This window comes from Pseudopipra pipra, chromosome 3 (assembly GCF_036250125.1).
Source record: "Pseudopipra pipra isolate bDixPip1 chromosome 3, bDixPip1.hap1, whole genome shotgun sequence".
NCBI classification, from domain to species: Eukaryota; Metazoa; Chordata; class Aves; order Passeriformes; family Pipridae; genus Pseudopipra; species Pseudopipra pipra.
In genome coordinates, this window is record NC_087551.1 from 92503535 (window position 1) to 92520656 (window position 17122).

The window sequence follows — 17122 nt, forward strand, 5'->3', positions numbered from 1 at the left end:
GTACTACTCACTGGCAGCCCAGTCACACCAAGCAGCTCAGTTTGCAGTTGCACAGGAGACAGGATGGGGTAATAGGGCCAATGAGGTAAAGGAGAAGAAGCCCCTGGCCCAGCCACCCAACTTGTGCTTGACTCCCAGAGCACGCCACCTAAGCTCAAGCTGTAGAATTTGGTTTGGTTCCTGCTCTCCCCATCACTCAGCTCAAGGCACATGATATGACCTGCAGGCAACTAGCCAAAGGGAGACACACACCTACAGGCAAATACAACTGTGCTCAATGGGATGGGGAGAAGGAAAAAGGCAAATTAAATTGGGGAGGGAGGGGGGAAGGCTTTTCATGTGCTCAACTCTGTACTACGCTGCTGATCATTATCTGAACCTTATTAACAGAACGTGTTCAATATCTTCAAAATGTGAGCTTCACTGGAACAATTCACTATCACTTAGACTCTAGCAGGTTTAAGAGTGGAGTTAAATGTTTTGATTATCTTTTGCTCAGCCCTGAAGTTGACAGATAGCTGGACTCAATGATCACAATAGGTCCCTTCCAATTAGAACTATTATATTCTATCTGTAGCATGCAGTGGACTTCCAGTCTAAACTGTAATAAATGCACCTGCTTTTAATCAATATAAACCTGAAATCATCTGAAAACAGCTGGGAAAATGGTCCACCAGCCAGTTTTAATGCTCCAGTTTCATCAATCATTTAAGTTTGACAATGAGGCAACATACACTGCAATAGTAGTAGGATATTGATCAGGAAGATCTCCGACTGGCTTTTAAGCTTAGAGGAAATAAGGACAAGAATCAACGGCTAAAAAAAGTTCCAGAATATTACACAGAAAAGGAAATAACTACTAGACTTTCCCACTCTGCCTGGGCAAATCAGTGCCAAACTTACATGCTGTTGTTATACAGGTAAAACTGAAATTCTGGATCTCATGACAGAAATAGCCGGCAACCATACATGAACAGCTTCTGGTGTCTGTGCTTTCTAACTTAGCAAACTGTTTGGAGTGATGTTTTCCAGGACACACATACACTTTGGAGCCACTTCATCATGAATTTTTAAAATTCCCTTAAATTGTCTACAAAGAGGTAGGAGATCTATTTCAACATCATTGAAAAACTCTTTTGTGAATTCCACGAAGCTGTAGCTGTGCATTACAAGTACTATTTGAGGAAACACATTACTTAGGCCTCAGGCCTTACTGAGCACAAAAAATGAAGAAAAATAACTAGAACGCTACTACAGACAGTTTTGATTTCAATACCCCAAGATGCAGCTCTGAGCTTTATACGCTGCACACTGATGCCTGGAAAAAAGCTGTTCAATGACCCTCACCACTTGCATATCCAAACATCAGTTCAGCGTCAGTTTGCTTTGCCGGATTTTTGTGGTATTATTATCCTCACTGTATAAATAGGCTACAGAGCCACAGGGATTAAGATCACAAGTGTCCCTTTAATGCCCAGAGATGTGACTTTCCAGAGAACTTAGGAAGCACTATGGGTGATATTCAAAGCGCACTTCTGAAGAATCTAAGCTGCACACGTGGAAGAAGCCATCTTGCGAAACCACTGGAGCAGCTTAAGCTATTACACACACACTCCTGTTTCTCAGCACTCCGGCAGACCAGCCAGCCAGCTAACCCTGCAAGTATTCCTAACCACCTCAGTGCAAAGCAAAGCAGGTCAGTGAGCACCCACTATGAACGCTCTGGCTTATGTGACTTGCTCAGCATCACAAAGGAGTTCTGTGGCAATGGCTGGCTTAAGAAATAGTTCTCCAAATAGTATGTAAAAGCTTTAACTAGCAGATCCTCTCTTCCTTGCCATCTCTACCCTCACTTCACTAGATAAATTCCAAATTCTGCAGCAAATTGAGCAGAGAAACAAAACTCTTCTGTACTAAAAGTGCACATAACCTCTAAACCTCAGCTCATCAGAACACAGCCTGGCAGCAGACACAGCAGCCACTGACACACACAGTCATTTCTGCCTCATGTTACTGCATGTCACTGTGTTCCAATTGATGGGAGAGTGATGAAATGCTAGTCCAAGCTTTAATCATTAGTAAAAGCCATTATCTGCAGCAGCTGATCTACAGTCTATTCCAAATCGTCAGACACCTGGGTTTTTGCCAATGCATTTGCACTAACCATTGCTTTATCTCTCCCAAGTATGAGCATGGTATTCCTATGCATATAAGAAAAGGAATGAAAATTACTTTATAGACAATCAGATTTACATTTTTCCTGGTTGACTAACAAATTTCATCTCCTCCCAGGAAAGATGCATATCACTTTTTACATCTAAACTTTTGCTGCGGTCCTTGCCAGAGACAAGCAGTGTTGGGAAGATTACATAGACAGCACAGATCACAACTTTTAAGGACTTATTTAAAATTGTAATTGTTACAGTAAAATTGCAATTCTGGTATGTCAAGTACTAAGAAGAAGGTGGAAGTTACCTAGTCAGGGGATTCCCACTGAAATCTGCTACCTGTAGTGCTCTGCAGAATGAGATGCTTTCTGGTATTTCAGGAATATCTGCAGAAGAAAAAAAAAGGAAAACAAAATTGTCAGCAGCTGTACTTTATTTACACTGAAATTATTGCTTCATTACATTGAGTAACTTGCCACTGGCAAGGAGCTACCTTGGTATCTTTCAAGACATTTCAACATGCTTCATGCCCAAGTACATAACTATTGAAGCAGAGCCATTTTGTGCTTTTTCACATCCCATTTTCCCCTCCTGCTCCATGTTCATCTTCCTACTACTCACCTGTTCTTGGACTGATCTTTATCAGGATCTGCCCATCAAAAAAAACAGACAACCTATGTGCTAGGACTGTCCTAAACAACCAATTATAATCTGAACCTCTTGTGATTTGATCAACACATGCCCATACTCTGTAGTGGAAAAAAGTAAGCGTGGAGGGAAAACAAGGGAAAGAAGAAGAGAATGTGCAAGTCTTTCCACCTGCAACATACACTCATGAACCAGCTACCCTCACACTAAAGCCAGATAATTTGAAAATATTATTCAAACTGACAAGGTGCAAGTAAGCACTAGTACACTATTTCAGATTGCCAGAAAGTAAAGAGATCTTGAAACAGACCTTTTTTTTCAAATAACTTCGATATAACAGGTTTACCTACTGAAGTCAGGTAAGTCTTAAAAATAAAACTGTTTTCTTGCCCTCTTACAGCAAACTGTATCTCTACAAATACACTGTGGGTCTTCTAATTAAGTCCTTGTTTACCATCACTGAGATCTAGCAAAACTGAAACAAATACTTTCCGTTTCCTCGAATCTCAAAATAAAGATTTATGATCCATTTTGAAAATAATTCAAAAAAGAAGAGGCAAAACTTAAGACTTCTGTTTCCAAGTCTTTTGCTATTTCCATTTTTACTACAGAGCATTGTGTCTACTCCATCTCCTCGTCTTGCTATTCCCACCACAAATAATAGTTTGGGAAATGCCTGCATAGATTTTCCTCATGTAAGTGGTACTATTGACCTCAGCAGCCATGTGTGATCTAAATATGTCGGAAAAAATTTGGAAGTTAGGTCTCTTCCTACCTAAGTAACTCAGAATTGACTCCTTATGTATTTTGTTCATTTTTCTCCCCAAAAGAGGTGTGATGGAGAAAGAAGTGTAGGAGGGAAGAAAGTACCTTCTCATCACGTTCATCTCTTACCAGGTAATCTGAGCAAATGCATCCACTTAGAACGATTCCCAGCTCAGAACCCAATCACAGAATGGCTTGGATTGGAAGGGATCATGTAGTTCCAATCCCCCTACCATAGGCAGGGATACCTTTCACTAGATCAGGTTGCTCAGAGCCCCACCCAATCTGTCCTTGAACCCTTCCAGGGATGTGGTATCTGCAACCTCTCCAGGCAACCTGTTCCAGTGCCTCACTACCCTCACAGTGAATAATTTCTTCCTAATCTAAACCAATTCAAATAGATGTTTTAACTTTCACCTTGCATTTATGTACACACACAACCCTTTCACACACAGATACACACTTTTCTGTGTGACTCATTCTCACAGATTAAAAACAAAGAAACACACAAACCACAAAAAAGCAAAGCTGAAGTAAAAATAACTATCCTAGTTTGTTTGGGGAAAAAAATGCACATACATAAAAATGCAGCATATAAAGCAGAAGGTAAATCCTCAATGGCAAAGTTTCTGAAACTAATCATGTTACTGATTTCCTCCACCAAAGTATAATGTCATTGCCATACTGCAAATAATCTCTCTTCTACTTCTGTATTATGTACTACAAAACCCAGAAAATATTCCTTCTCAGCAAAACTATTTTGATAAGTTTTTTTTCTTTTACAAAAGTCTTGGGTATTATCTGTAAAAGCCAATATGTATCTGAGCTAAGTAAGAATTACTCCAGTATAGGATACTACTTGAAATAAGGCAGTATAGGCACTGTTTACAGTCGGAATGCATTCACAAATTACTAAATCTGTTTTGAAAATAAAATGTGCTTTTCCAGACTATGACGTCACTACATGAGCAAAACTCTTCAGTAAGAAATGTTAAGAGACACAGGGAAAAGAAGGTGCTTTTTGCACATAATCTCTGACCCAGGAGACCAGGGTAAATGCATGTTGGAAGGAAGACTTGCCCTTGGTCAAGGAGGATTGGGTTAGAGAAGACCTAGGCAGACTTGTTATCCAGAAGTCCATGGGCCCTGTCAGGATGCTTCCACTAGTGCTGAGGGAGCTGGTGGAAACCATGGCTAGGCTGCTCACAATCATCTTCAAAAGGTCATGGGGATCAGGAGAGGTGTCTAAGGACTGGAAGAAAGCAAATGTCACCCTGGTCTTCAAAAAAAGGCAATAAGGAAGACCCAAGGAACTGCCAGCCAGTCAGCCTCACATCAAACCCTCTAACAAGGTGATCAGGAGTAGTCAGCATGGATTCACTAAAGGTAAAATCCTGCTTGACCAACTGATTGCCTTCTACAATGAAACAACTACCTGGGTGGATGAGGGGAAAGCAGTGCATATTTTCTATCTTGACTTCAGCAGGGCTTTTGACACTGTCGTCCATGATAACCTTAGAGCCAAACTGAATAAAATGTCCAGCACACAGCTGGATAAACACATTGTGGTGGGTGAGCAACTGGCTGACAGGTCAAGCACAGAGGGTAATAGTAAATGGGGGAACATCAGACTGGTGACTTGTCACTAGTGGGGTTCCACAGGGCTCCATCTTAGGCCCTCTGCTCTTGAACACCTTTATAAATTACTTGGACTCAGGACTGGAAAGGATACTAAGCAAGTTTGCAGATGATACAAAACTGGGAGGAGCCGCTGAGTCCCTCAAAGGCAGGGAGGCCCTGCAGAGAGACCTCAACAAATTAAGAGAACTGGGCAATCGCCAACCACATGAGGTTCAACGAGGGGAAGTGCCGGATTCTGCACCAGCGATGGGGCAAACCTGGATGTTTGTACAGACTAGGGAATGAGAGGCTGGAAAGCAGTTCCATGGAAAGGGACGTGGGGGTCCTGGTCAATGGCAAGTTGAATGTGAGTCAGCAGTGCCCTGGCAGCCAGGAGGGCCAACCATGTCCTGGGGGGCATCAGGCAAAGAATCACCAGACAGTCGAGGGAGGTGATTGTCCTGCTCTGCTCTGCACTGGGGTGGCCTCACCTTGAATATTGTGTGTAGTTTTGGGCACCACAATATAAGAAAGATATTAAGCGATTAGAGAGTGCCCAAAGGAGGGCAATGAGGATGGTGAAGAGCCTTGAGGGGAAGCCGTATGAGGAGCAGCTGAAGTCACTTGGTCTGTTCAGCCTGGAGGAGACTGAGGGGAGACCTCATTGCAGTCTGTAACTTCCTTTTGAGGGGAAGAGGAGGGGCAGGCACTGATCTCTTCTCAGTGCTGACTGGTGACAGGACCCTGTCAGGCCAGGGAATGGCCTGAAGTTGTGTCAGGGGAGGTTTACGTTGGATATTAGAAAAAGGTTTTTCACCGAGAGGGTGGTTGGGCACTGGAACAGGCTCCCCGGGAAGTGTTCACAGCACCAAGGCTGACAAAGTTCAAGAAGCATTTGGACAATGCTCTCAGGCACGTGGTGTGATTCTTGGGAATGGCCCTGTGCAGGGCTTAAGGGCTGGATTTGACAATCCTTGTGGGTCTCTTCCAACTTGTCATATTCTGTGAAGTATTTGAAGGGAGGGTGTCAAGAGGATGGAGCCAGGCTCTTCTCGGTGGTACCAAGCAGTAGGGCAAGAGGGGCAGAAACTGATGCACGGGAAGTTCCACCTAAAGATGAGGAAGAACTTCTTTATTGTGCAGGTGACCAAGCACTGGAGCAGACTGCTCAGAGAGGTTGTGGAGTCTCCCTCACTGGAGATATTCAAGAACCATCTAGACACAACTCTGTGCAATGGGAGCAGGGAGATTGCCTCAGATGACCCACTGTGGTCCTTTTCAACCTTCCCCATTCTCTGATTCTGTAAAGTGCATTTTCCTTCCCCCCTTGATACCTTCACTATTCACTTTTCTCCTCTGCCTGTATGGACAAAGGATGGACAAAAATTCAGTGCAACTATTTGAAGTGAGGATCATTATATATTTATACAAGATTGAAATATAACTCATTTTAATTGCAAGGCATCTTAAAAAGATTTCTCAGGCAAAACGCAACCAAGTTAGGAGCAGATACTTTATCACTATATATGAAGACTAGTGTAACATTGAATTGCTGAATTCAGAAGAGAATAGGCGAGCAGCATTTTAGTATATGACAAAAAAAATGAGTGATAATTATAGCAGAGAAGATAATGGCACATAACAATAGCATTGACATAATCAACTGGAATGCAGCAGAGGATATTAAAATATATAAAGAAGTTCTTTTGTCTCTTGATGGATTATGAAGTTTTCACCATTAGTGTGGAGTACTCTATTTCGTTACAGACATTAACATATATGTCTCTGCCAATATCAGTAACAGTAAGGTTGAATACTTTTCTTGCCACTGCTGGATAACCAGCTCAAATCCTACTTAAATATCTAGGATTCTTCTAATGCTACACTCTGACGAACACTCTGCATCTACATGATGTCCCAGATGTTCTGGCATACAGACTGTGCAGCATTGCTAATAATAAAGCCATAAACCAAGCATAAGCCCTGTGACATGTGACAGTACAAATACACTGGCAGCAGAAAAGTTGTGGCAGCAGAAGTGGATCAGAATCAAGCTTGGCAGTCATGTATACAGGAGGCCATGCGTACTCCTCTCCATTCAATACACCTCTTCAGATGTTTATTGTTATAGTTTGCACAAGAATTTGCTAATGATTTAGCAAGCTCTGTATAAGTCACTTTAGAAGCAAGTTTGACATTAGGGAATTCTGTACTGTCTGGGTGAGAAAATTACTTCTAAAAATGCTTTTGTTTGATGCCAATCCTTTTTTTTCTTTTTTTTTTTTTTTTTTTTAGATTTTTACAACACCTACATCACTCAATCCCCCTTCCCCTAGTTTTCTTCCTCTAGTGGCTGGAGGGGTAGGGGGAGAAGATAATCTTATTTTTAAACTCATAAATCCTTTTGCATGGCACAATTTTGCAGCATTTTATATTGAATCTCAAGAACTGATAATATTTCATCTACCCAAAGCCTACACACCAGCACGCTTTACACATTCTGCAATAGTGAACACAATTTCCAATACCTAATCAATATCATGATAGAAATGTCTGGGAAAGTCCTATGATACAACAGGGCTACCAGACCAGAGCTACTCACACAGTGACTCTAGCTCAAAATAAAAAGTATTTTTGCGAGAATTTTGCTGAAGTCTCAGACATGAGAGATGCACCACATTCCTTAGGGAGAGTTCACAATCCTCGAGTCTTTCAGGAAGTAACTACTGGATGCTGTCATATTTTCCAGCTGTGAAGGAGACACAAAGCACTGTGCTTTAGGAGAGCTGGAGCTGGCACACTGCATACATTCCAGCAAAAGTCAACTGAATAGACCTGATTTAGACAGTCACAGTGCAAGGCCCACCAACAGGTATACACAACACAAGCCAACCAGCTTTAACTGCTTAGTGACTAGTAATTAGGCAGTTGATTGGTTTACACCAAATTTATACCCAGGGAAGCCCATTCTAGACTCAAAGAATGTGAATCCATGCAGCATTATCCCTCAAGAGAGATATCCAGCAGCAAAACAGATCTCATCCATCCAATTCAATACACAGATGATTTTTCCCCCTCCTCTTCTCATATATATAATATACATTATCAACTACAGTATTTACACACACACACACACACAGAGGTCCATTGAAGCATTAAGCACTGCAATGCTCAAATGATTCAGGAGCCTAAAGGTTCTCTCATCACTTCCACGGAAGCTCCTCTGTGCCACCCACCTTCTTAGGCTTCTCTGAGAGGCCTGCCCTTGGGAAAGCTCTGCTTTCCAGCCCTGCTCTCCACCTGCTCCACCTTCCAAACATGGGAGGAAAGAAACTGCCCACTTAGTCAAATACCTTTCAAGTAGGAATTTGCGCTGCAAATATTTGTTTGTCTTTGTGAAGGGTTCTCCAGCTGGAAAGCCCAGCTGAGCAGGCTGTTGTCTCACAGACACCACCACCACCACCACCACCACATTTCTCTACCCTCCAAAAAGCAGCCAAGTGCAGCTCCAAGAGGGTCTGACTGCAGGGGGAAGGGATGGTGGAAGGTTACTCATCCTCTCCCTCCATTTTCATGTTGAGATCCAGTCATACACAATGATCAGACAGGTTTCCTTTCTTCTAAAACCAGAAGGCTTTGCTACTATCTCTGAAGACTGAAATAACCAACCTCTTTAGATCAAGTGCTACAATTTCTAGGCACATTGTGACAGGAGTCACACGGTTCTTGCGAAGACTATTGAGATTAAGTGGCTCTTGAACAGGTTGTAACATTTTCCTCTTCACGCTCTGAGGCTGAGAATATACAAAATACAAGACGTACACCACTTTTAAGACCTGTCTTTAAAGCTTTAAGGAAAATTCACCAGCAGGTTCAGGTTGGGTTTTCTCAAGTAAATCCCTTACTGTATAATTAACAAGAAACTGAAGAGACATGTCTCATTTCTCCTCCTCACTGCTTCTGGATATATCCCTTTCCCAAACAATGAGAGCAGCAGGGAAAAAAATCCTCAGCATTTCACAGATACGTAGATATTAGGCATGTTACTTGAAAGAAAACTCTGCATGGACAAGCTGGTTTTTGAACAGATAGGATGTGGTAATTCAACAGACTGTCCTTCTCAGCTGCAGGAAGCAGCAGTAACAGAGGATAAGAAGCTGTAGACTGGAAACAGGAAGAAAAATAGGGGGGAGAGGAAGAGGGGGAGCTCAAAGATCAGATCACGAGGAAACAATAGTTCCAGGTGAACTAAGTGAAAGAGCCCAAGTTTGGCAACACATTTAGGTCTTCTACCTTTTTACTTATACATGCCAATGGAGAGTTAAACAAGGCTTGAAGACATTTTTATAAGGATTTCCATCTTAGACCTTGAAGATAAGAGGAATTAAATACTTTTAGTCTAAGAAGCAAGGTGGGCAAAAACATAAAACCTAAAAATTCTGTGAATACAAGAACTAACAATGCCTGTTTGCAGATTGCCATTTTATGATATCTAGTCTAGATTATCCAGAAAATTAACGCTTTATTTTATGTCACTTCTATACATATCATCGGACATTTAACACTCTAGCTGATACTTCAGGCAGTCCCAAGATTTCTGTCCCCAACTTGTCTTGTTCCTTTCTACAGCCTTCCCTTGAATTTGGATGAAGACAACTGTTATGCACGGAAGTACATTAGCAAAGTCTTCTTAGAAAGTAAGTGAAACATTGCAGAATATACCATGATGGAAAAATCCAGTTTTCTGTAATCCATTTAAAAATGACACCTTCTAAACTTCTCTAATTAAATTATTCCATCATGAGATTTCACTTTTCTTTCTCAATCACAGTAAGCACTTGCTGCTTCTTCCTTCCCCTCCTTGATGAGAAGCCCTGCTCAGGGATGAGGTCCAGTGATTTCTCTCTCACCTTACTTCTCTTGCTGCATATAACGCTCTCCTCTTCCTCCAACCTACCAACATCAAATTCATTTTAGCGACCTAAATGCACAAGTCCCAACTTTTACATCACTTTTTCAAAGCGAGCAAGACTTTCTAAACATCTGTGATACTCTACAGAGGCCCAGAATCCAAAAGCAATCTGCAGCAGGTGTTTCTTTCTTCCCTGGAATGTTGCTTTGTACATTGATCCCTAAACTTCATGTGTAAGACGTTAAAACAATAATGTTTTTAAGTACAAGTTTTAAAGTAACCTCAAGGGAGGAATGGGAGATAATACAAAGGAAATGTATGTCACAAGAAATAAGATTTGTCAAAAAAAACAAAGCATAAAAATCCAAACATGCAAAACAACTATCATCTAAAAGGGTGAAAAATTCTGTTATCTCCAAGTCTGTTTTCATTAGCACAAAAAAAACATCCCCAAAACCAGTCACCGGCCAGACTCAGACTGAAGTTTAAGATACTCTACCACCATACAAAACACAATAGTCTCTGGTGGAATATGCAATGACTTTCAGATGTACACACCCAAGGTTGCAGTGAGTGTATCACAGGATGCTTTCTTGTACCAGATAAGACATGTCCATGCAGGAGTAGGAGAACAATTCTTGTTTGTCCGTAAGCGCTCACCGGACACAAATCAGTCCAGAAGGCAAATAAGCAACATCCAGCAGTTGCATACGTTAACTAAATAGATGCATTTGTCAACTATTCCACCTGCCAGCACAGCTTGCTGACTTGGGGTTTTTTTCTTGTCCACTGAGCAAAAAAGCATCAATTCCCACTTATTTCTCAGCACTCTGGGTTTTACCATTTGCCACCAGACCTGTACCAGCACATTCATGCCTGGGCAGCTGGTGGCAGGCAGAGAAGAAGAGGATTTCATGGAGGACGTCTCTGCTCAGATGCTGTGGAAGTGCAGCACAGGCAGACAGCCAGATCCCAGGCAAGAGCACAGAGCAACAGCAGCAGCTGCCAGGCAAGAGAGCAGATCCCATGTGAGACTGCAGGACAAGATCAGAAGACCTAAGAGTGCTTCTCCCTAATTAGTTCATATCCTCACTGTAAAATAGCTGGGTCACCAGACCAGGCTGAACTGAAACAAGTGTTCAAGCCTTTTCTCGGTCAGAATTTCTAGTTTGAAAAAACACTGGTTATCCCGCTTTCAGTGCAGGAGAGGAAAAGGGGAACACTTTGATGGCAGAAGGGAGATAATCCTACAGTACAGATAACATGTGTGTCTTTGAGAGCAGACAGCTGAATTAAAAAGGGTAAGCATATGTGTGCATGCACGGATACAAACAAGTGAGCTGAAGTCTTAGAGGGCAGAGCAAAGAGTCTACACTGCTCTTCAGCAGGATGGACTGATGGATGCTCTGCAGGAAAGCTGCTGCCGGCTCACCCAGGCCTCTAAGGAAGCTCCAAATAACTTTTTGAATAAAATGTACCTATCACATAACACACAATGAATGTGGCATCCTGAGGATGACCAACATCTCTAAAGAGACTTTTAATTGGGTTGTAAAGCAGCTAAAAAGAATAAACACTTCAAATAAAAAGCAGTAATATCAAACCACCTGCGACTGAAAGTAGAACAGTTAAATACCCTTGCTGTGGAGTTCTGAAAGTACCCTGATAACTGAAGACAAAAGAAAACACAAGTTTCTAAATTTGCAACTGTGATCCATTTTGGAAGCAAGGAAAACATAAAAATAAGGCTCATGGAGTACATGGGACACTGGTCTTCTAAAGACTGACTTTTAAAATCTTGGACCCTGCTCAGACCTTGCATAGCAGCAGCTCTCTCCTTACATAGTGTTGTGACTATTGACAGGCTTCTGAGGAACCATCTCTACTGTTAGGGTAATCCTAAATTAGCATATTTATCTTTTTTTAATTCTGTAATTATTTTCATATAAATGACAGCATATATGCCATAATATGGCAACTGTGTGGAGAGACTATTTTGGAATGAGGATGTCCTGATGTCACAAGACTTGTGTCCAGAACAACCACACTATCAATACAGTCAAAAGCTCAGTTTAACCATAAGCTACAGAAACGGGTAGTAACTAGCATATCATGTAGCAAGAATCCACCTCTACAGTAGGTATGAAATATAAACCATACACATTAAACAAACAGTATTAGTCCTATTGGATATCACAGTAAAGAACCGTGTTGAGATTTTGTTATCAAGCATCTTGCAGAGCCAAATATGGCTTAACAAGATCTGCCCACACACAGATTTCCTCAGTAGATGCCATAGCAAAGCCATCACTCCTCAGTTCACAAAGTAAAGCTGAGATCTGAGTCAGCAAAAAGAACCAGCACAACCTATCTACCAAGATTACAAAAATCCATTTCATTCTCCCATTGCACACACACTTGCACCTTTTTCAGAGTTTTGAGACTCAAGGCTTGGACACAACACCAAACTGTAAGGCTACAGAGGACTTGCACAGAAGAACAGACAACTTGAGTCCCCTTACCTGCTGCCAGCCGGAGAGTCACCACAGATAGGTAATGCAAATCTGCCAGCACAGAGCAACTACAGCGATGCTATGGGCTTGCATAACCAAGTCCTTGGTAGGCACATTAAGTGGAAGCAAGAGTAGCAGCAGAAAAGCCTACTAGACTTCGATCACAGAGACAGCAACTCACAGGTAGACACAGAAGTGCAAGAGGCTCATCTCCTACAGAAGCAAGGGGGTTAGCCTGCATCCAAGAAGGGGTTGGATAGCGGGACACTTAAAATGGCACTCCTGCAGCTGGGAAGGGTAGGAAAGCCACCACAGTGCCTAATACCCAGCATGCACTGCCCAGTGTAAAAGCTCACAGTGATTTCTTCCTGTGTTAAAAGAGCTGAATAAAACAAGCTGCAGACTATCTGTCAATGTCTGTGAAAGGTATATGACATTAAAAACAAAAATCCAGGCTTCCACAGCTCACCTGTTAAGAGAAAACATGGGTAAGATGGAAATTTCTTTCAAATAAGAATACTACAGTTAAATTAACACCTTCAAGGCATTTTAAGGAGCATACAATACCATGACAAAACCACATCATTGAAATCTGGAGGATTTAATATTTGTCAAAGGCAAACAAAAACCCCCTTCTTGAAGAAGAGGGATACTAAAAAGGAACACACCACCCCTGCAAGAACACAGCATACATACATCGTATACATAATCCCAAATATCAGCATGCATTAAATTAACTATAGAAACTTTATGCATCGCCCCTCCTGTCTAGAAGAAGCTACAGAACAAGAAAAGCCATTAACATTTTAATGAATCTCAGATGGCAGGGCCCTAAGCTTTAAGAATTTGGCCTCCAGGGGTTGTGGAAGAAGAAAAGGGAGGATGGAGTCACTGAAAGAAACCTCTGGGTGATGAGCAGCATGGGAAGCAGCCTGCTACAACTCACAGGGATCTGAAACACACTGCATGCACTTTGGGAGAGAGGGAAGCTTAATGAAGTGCCAGCTGAGGCAAGAAGGAAAAACTGCAGAAATTCAAGGACATCTTTCTACCTTTGGAGATTGGACCTTCTGAATCCCAGGGTCTTTCAGGACTTGACCGAGAGAGTGTGTAAGTGTTGTGGAGAAACAAATAGCACACAGGCACTTCTGACTCTGCTTAAAGCAGAATCTGTCCCCCTATCACGGAGAGCAAAGGCTTGCACTGAAGCTCAATGCAAAGCACTGGCACCCTTCAGGGGGACAAATGCTTTGCAGGGACATCAAGCAAGGATGCTTCATTGACCCAGTGTCTTCACAAAATTCCACTGTGACATGAGAATCCAGGAAAAGTTTTACTAAGCTTGAGGAGTCTGAGGGAACCAGCAGTAGTTTCAGACATGCAGCAGTAAAGCATCTGTTTCAGAAGATTTCTCGGGGAATACTCAGAGTCTTAGACATGCTTTGCCAGCAACTCAGAAGCTCAGGCATCTGCTATTGAAATCCTACAAGTCTGTTTTAGCCTTAGAACTAGTACATCAGCTTTTTGAACAACTTAATACCAAGAGGCAGAGATAACCCAGATTGTCAAATAACCTTCAGAGTGTTCACTATCACTATGCTGTTTCCTTAGCACAGCTTCCCTGTCCTCATATTCCAATCATTGATTCATCCATTCAACCTTTGCTCAAATAACAGCCTCGATCAGACTAGAAAAGCACGGTGGGGATGCTTCCTAGGAAAATCTGCATGAACACGTGGCCTTGCAGAGGAATAAAAAACAGCACCAACATGCAAATAATCCAGGAAAATTTAAGACTATACGGCTCCTAGACTGCCCAAAATCTTTTTCCTTCTGCTTCACTGAGGCTATCCTCACCCTCCCCAGAGACTACTCTCACGGTCACCCAAGATCACAGGGAGCATCAAGTTTACATCAGCTGAAGATTTTTTAGTTTTATTTCTTAGAAGGATTTTTGTAGTTCTAGATTCACTTATTAACCAAAAAAATGCTAAAGGAATTCATTATATAGCACATTTTAACATACACTAGCATACCTTGGGCATTTTAAAACACCTGAGAATTTAAGAAAGACACATTTAAGAGTTTCCTTTTTGACCCTTCCTGAGTGCCTACAAACTAGGACTACTTAGGTGGCGAATAACACTGCATGGTACAGGCACCCAGAGCTACCTACAAAGAGTTGGAGGGATCCTGCCTGAAGGGATTTATCCCACCTCTGGATGCAACACCTCACCACTCACACAAAACATAGCTGGCCACTGCAGTCTGGAAGCACATCCAAGTCCAGCAATAAGATACACCCACCATGTCATGAGGCTTCAAAGATCATACACTGGCCAAAGGATTAGAAAGTAGGAGAAAAGAAAATATTATCATTTTATTATGAGGGAAATGGAAGTACTCTCTTTATTCAAAACCTTTTCTTCCTCCTGATGAGAAGTTAAAATAGAAAAAGCTATTCCTGTACATAGAACATTAAATGAATTTATATTTGTGCTTTTAAGATCTTAAGGAAACAGAATGGCCAGAACTGAAAGCAATTAGTGCACTGAACCAGACAGCTAGAACAACAAAAAACACAGAACAATGATCTCTTATTTCCCAAGTTCAGATGTCACCATCACACTTTCCTATTCATGCAGCATACTGCATTTTGAAAAGTAGGGCTGTTTTTCTCTGCCTGAAAGGAATACAAAGAGTTCCTATTTTTTTTTCCTAAGTACTCTTGGTTAGTTAGAAAACAGGACAAACCTGTGGCAGGCTAAGAATCTGACATACTGAAAGGTGGGTTCAAAATACAAAGCTAAGAAATTAAAATACTGTAAATCCCAAAAACCTTATGTGACATTTCCCCTACAGCATCCCAGATGGTTGTGTTTTGCCTTCTAATTTGGAGAACTGTGAGAAAACCATGAAATGACCAAACAGCAAAAAGCAGTATTAGTTATCTTCTGCCACAGCCCCCCAGCATCACATCACACGGTGCATTTTCCATTTGAAGAGTCAAGTCATGCAATAACTGTGATATGATTAAGCAGAGGGAAGCAGTATCAGTCACCTTCTGCAATGAACGACAGAGAAGACAAAGTAATGCAATAAAATGGGCAATTAACACTGAACCTTGGATATAGGAAAGCAACTGCTCTCTGCCACCTGCCTTAGTCCAACCCATCACTGGAGAAAATACTTCCCTGTGCAGTAACTTCTAATGACACACATGCATCTACCCAACCATAAATGTTCACACCATCTGTTCTCATTACAGTTGAGTTCTCAAGCCAACTTCCAAGTCAGGCTGACAAGAGTTCACATGGCTCTGATCTACCAGCTCTTTTGCAGCTAGTTATTCATTTGTGATGAGAATTACTAAACCAACAGAGGGTTTCTTTTTGTATAAGGTCTGTCACAGACAGCATCCAACTCAGCCAAACTCAGTAGCCAAAATACTGCATCAATTAATGCTCATGTATTTCTAAAATGTTATAACTAATCTGTTTCTTCTGTCTCTCAGATGTGGGGGTTTTTCCCAGTTTTCTTCTCTTAAAAGGTTTTGCAAGTATGCATAAAATTATATGGTTCACAGAAATTTTTCGGCAATTGCCTGGAGACTCATTACGCTTCATCAATTATATTATCAGATAAAGATGGAATTAAAAGCACCAAACAAATAAAGGAAATATGCTATAGGCCACTGAACATTCTTCAGTCACAAAGGGTCAATGTGAAGTTAAACTGTAAAGGAAAAAAGGCTCCCGTTACGGTGTTTATTTTCTTGAATCAATTACATCCCTCATTTCTTTACAAGGTTACGCAACCATGATTGCTCCCACCCCTTCCATCACAGCTCAGAGAGCATTTTGTACATATCCACTGCGTGTAAGGAGGCAAAAATAGCTGACAGTTGCTCTAATTTGGTAACACAGATTCACTGTTTCTAGATCAGTGGGTCATAAGGCTGCTTAAAGGTGACCCACCAGCCCCTGAACTTCTTGTAGAACTGGTAAGTTCACCAGGCCACAGGGAAAAAAAATGTTTTCACTCCATCACAATGCAGGACAATATAAGCAGCAAACATTACAAGCAAATGATAAACCCATGTGGTTTCCAACAACATGTTTTAAAAGACAGTTTCTCCCAGCATTCTTTTCTGAATTTATCTCTGCAGATGACAAATGGACTGATTCTTCTTCCAGAAGTACAACTAGAAATACTAGCACTCTGCCTCTTGCTAATCCCAGGTAAAAAGGAGATAAGGATAAGGAACTGGACTTCTAACCCATAGGCAGCCTTTTTTTAGGACAGAAAGCAGCTTCATTTTTTTAACCTCTTTTTTTTCTTTTTTTTTCTAGGCATTTCAGAGAGCCTGTGAAAAGAAATCAACATTATGACACATACACATATAAAACTAGGATGTAAAGCACTTTTTAAATTGGAGAATCAAGTAGGCTCTCAGAAAGGCAGAACTACATTTAAGTGTTATTTTATTACTGTAT

The 17122-nt window shown here is 41.4% G+C and overlaps 1 protein-coding gene across 2 annotated transcripts in view; it reads right to left on the bottom strand.

Annotated features, from left to right (window-relative positions):
• Nucleotides 1-17122, bottom strand: part of LRRC1 (leucine rich repeat containing 1) — a 65858-nt gene that overhangs the window by 34501 nt on the left and 14235 nt on the right. For both annotated transcript variants that reach the window (XM_064650335.1, XM_064650337.1), the window contains exon 3: nucleotides 2476-2554. In XM_064650335.1, coding sequence (XP_064506405.1) covers nucleotides 2476-2554 — 79 coding nt within the window. The remainder of the gene's footprint in view (nucleotides 1-2475; nucleotides 2555-17122) is intronic.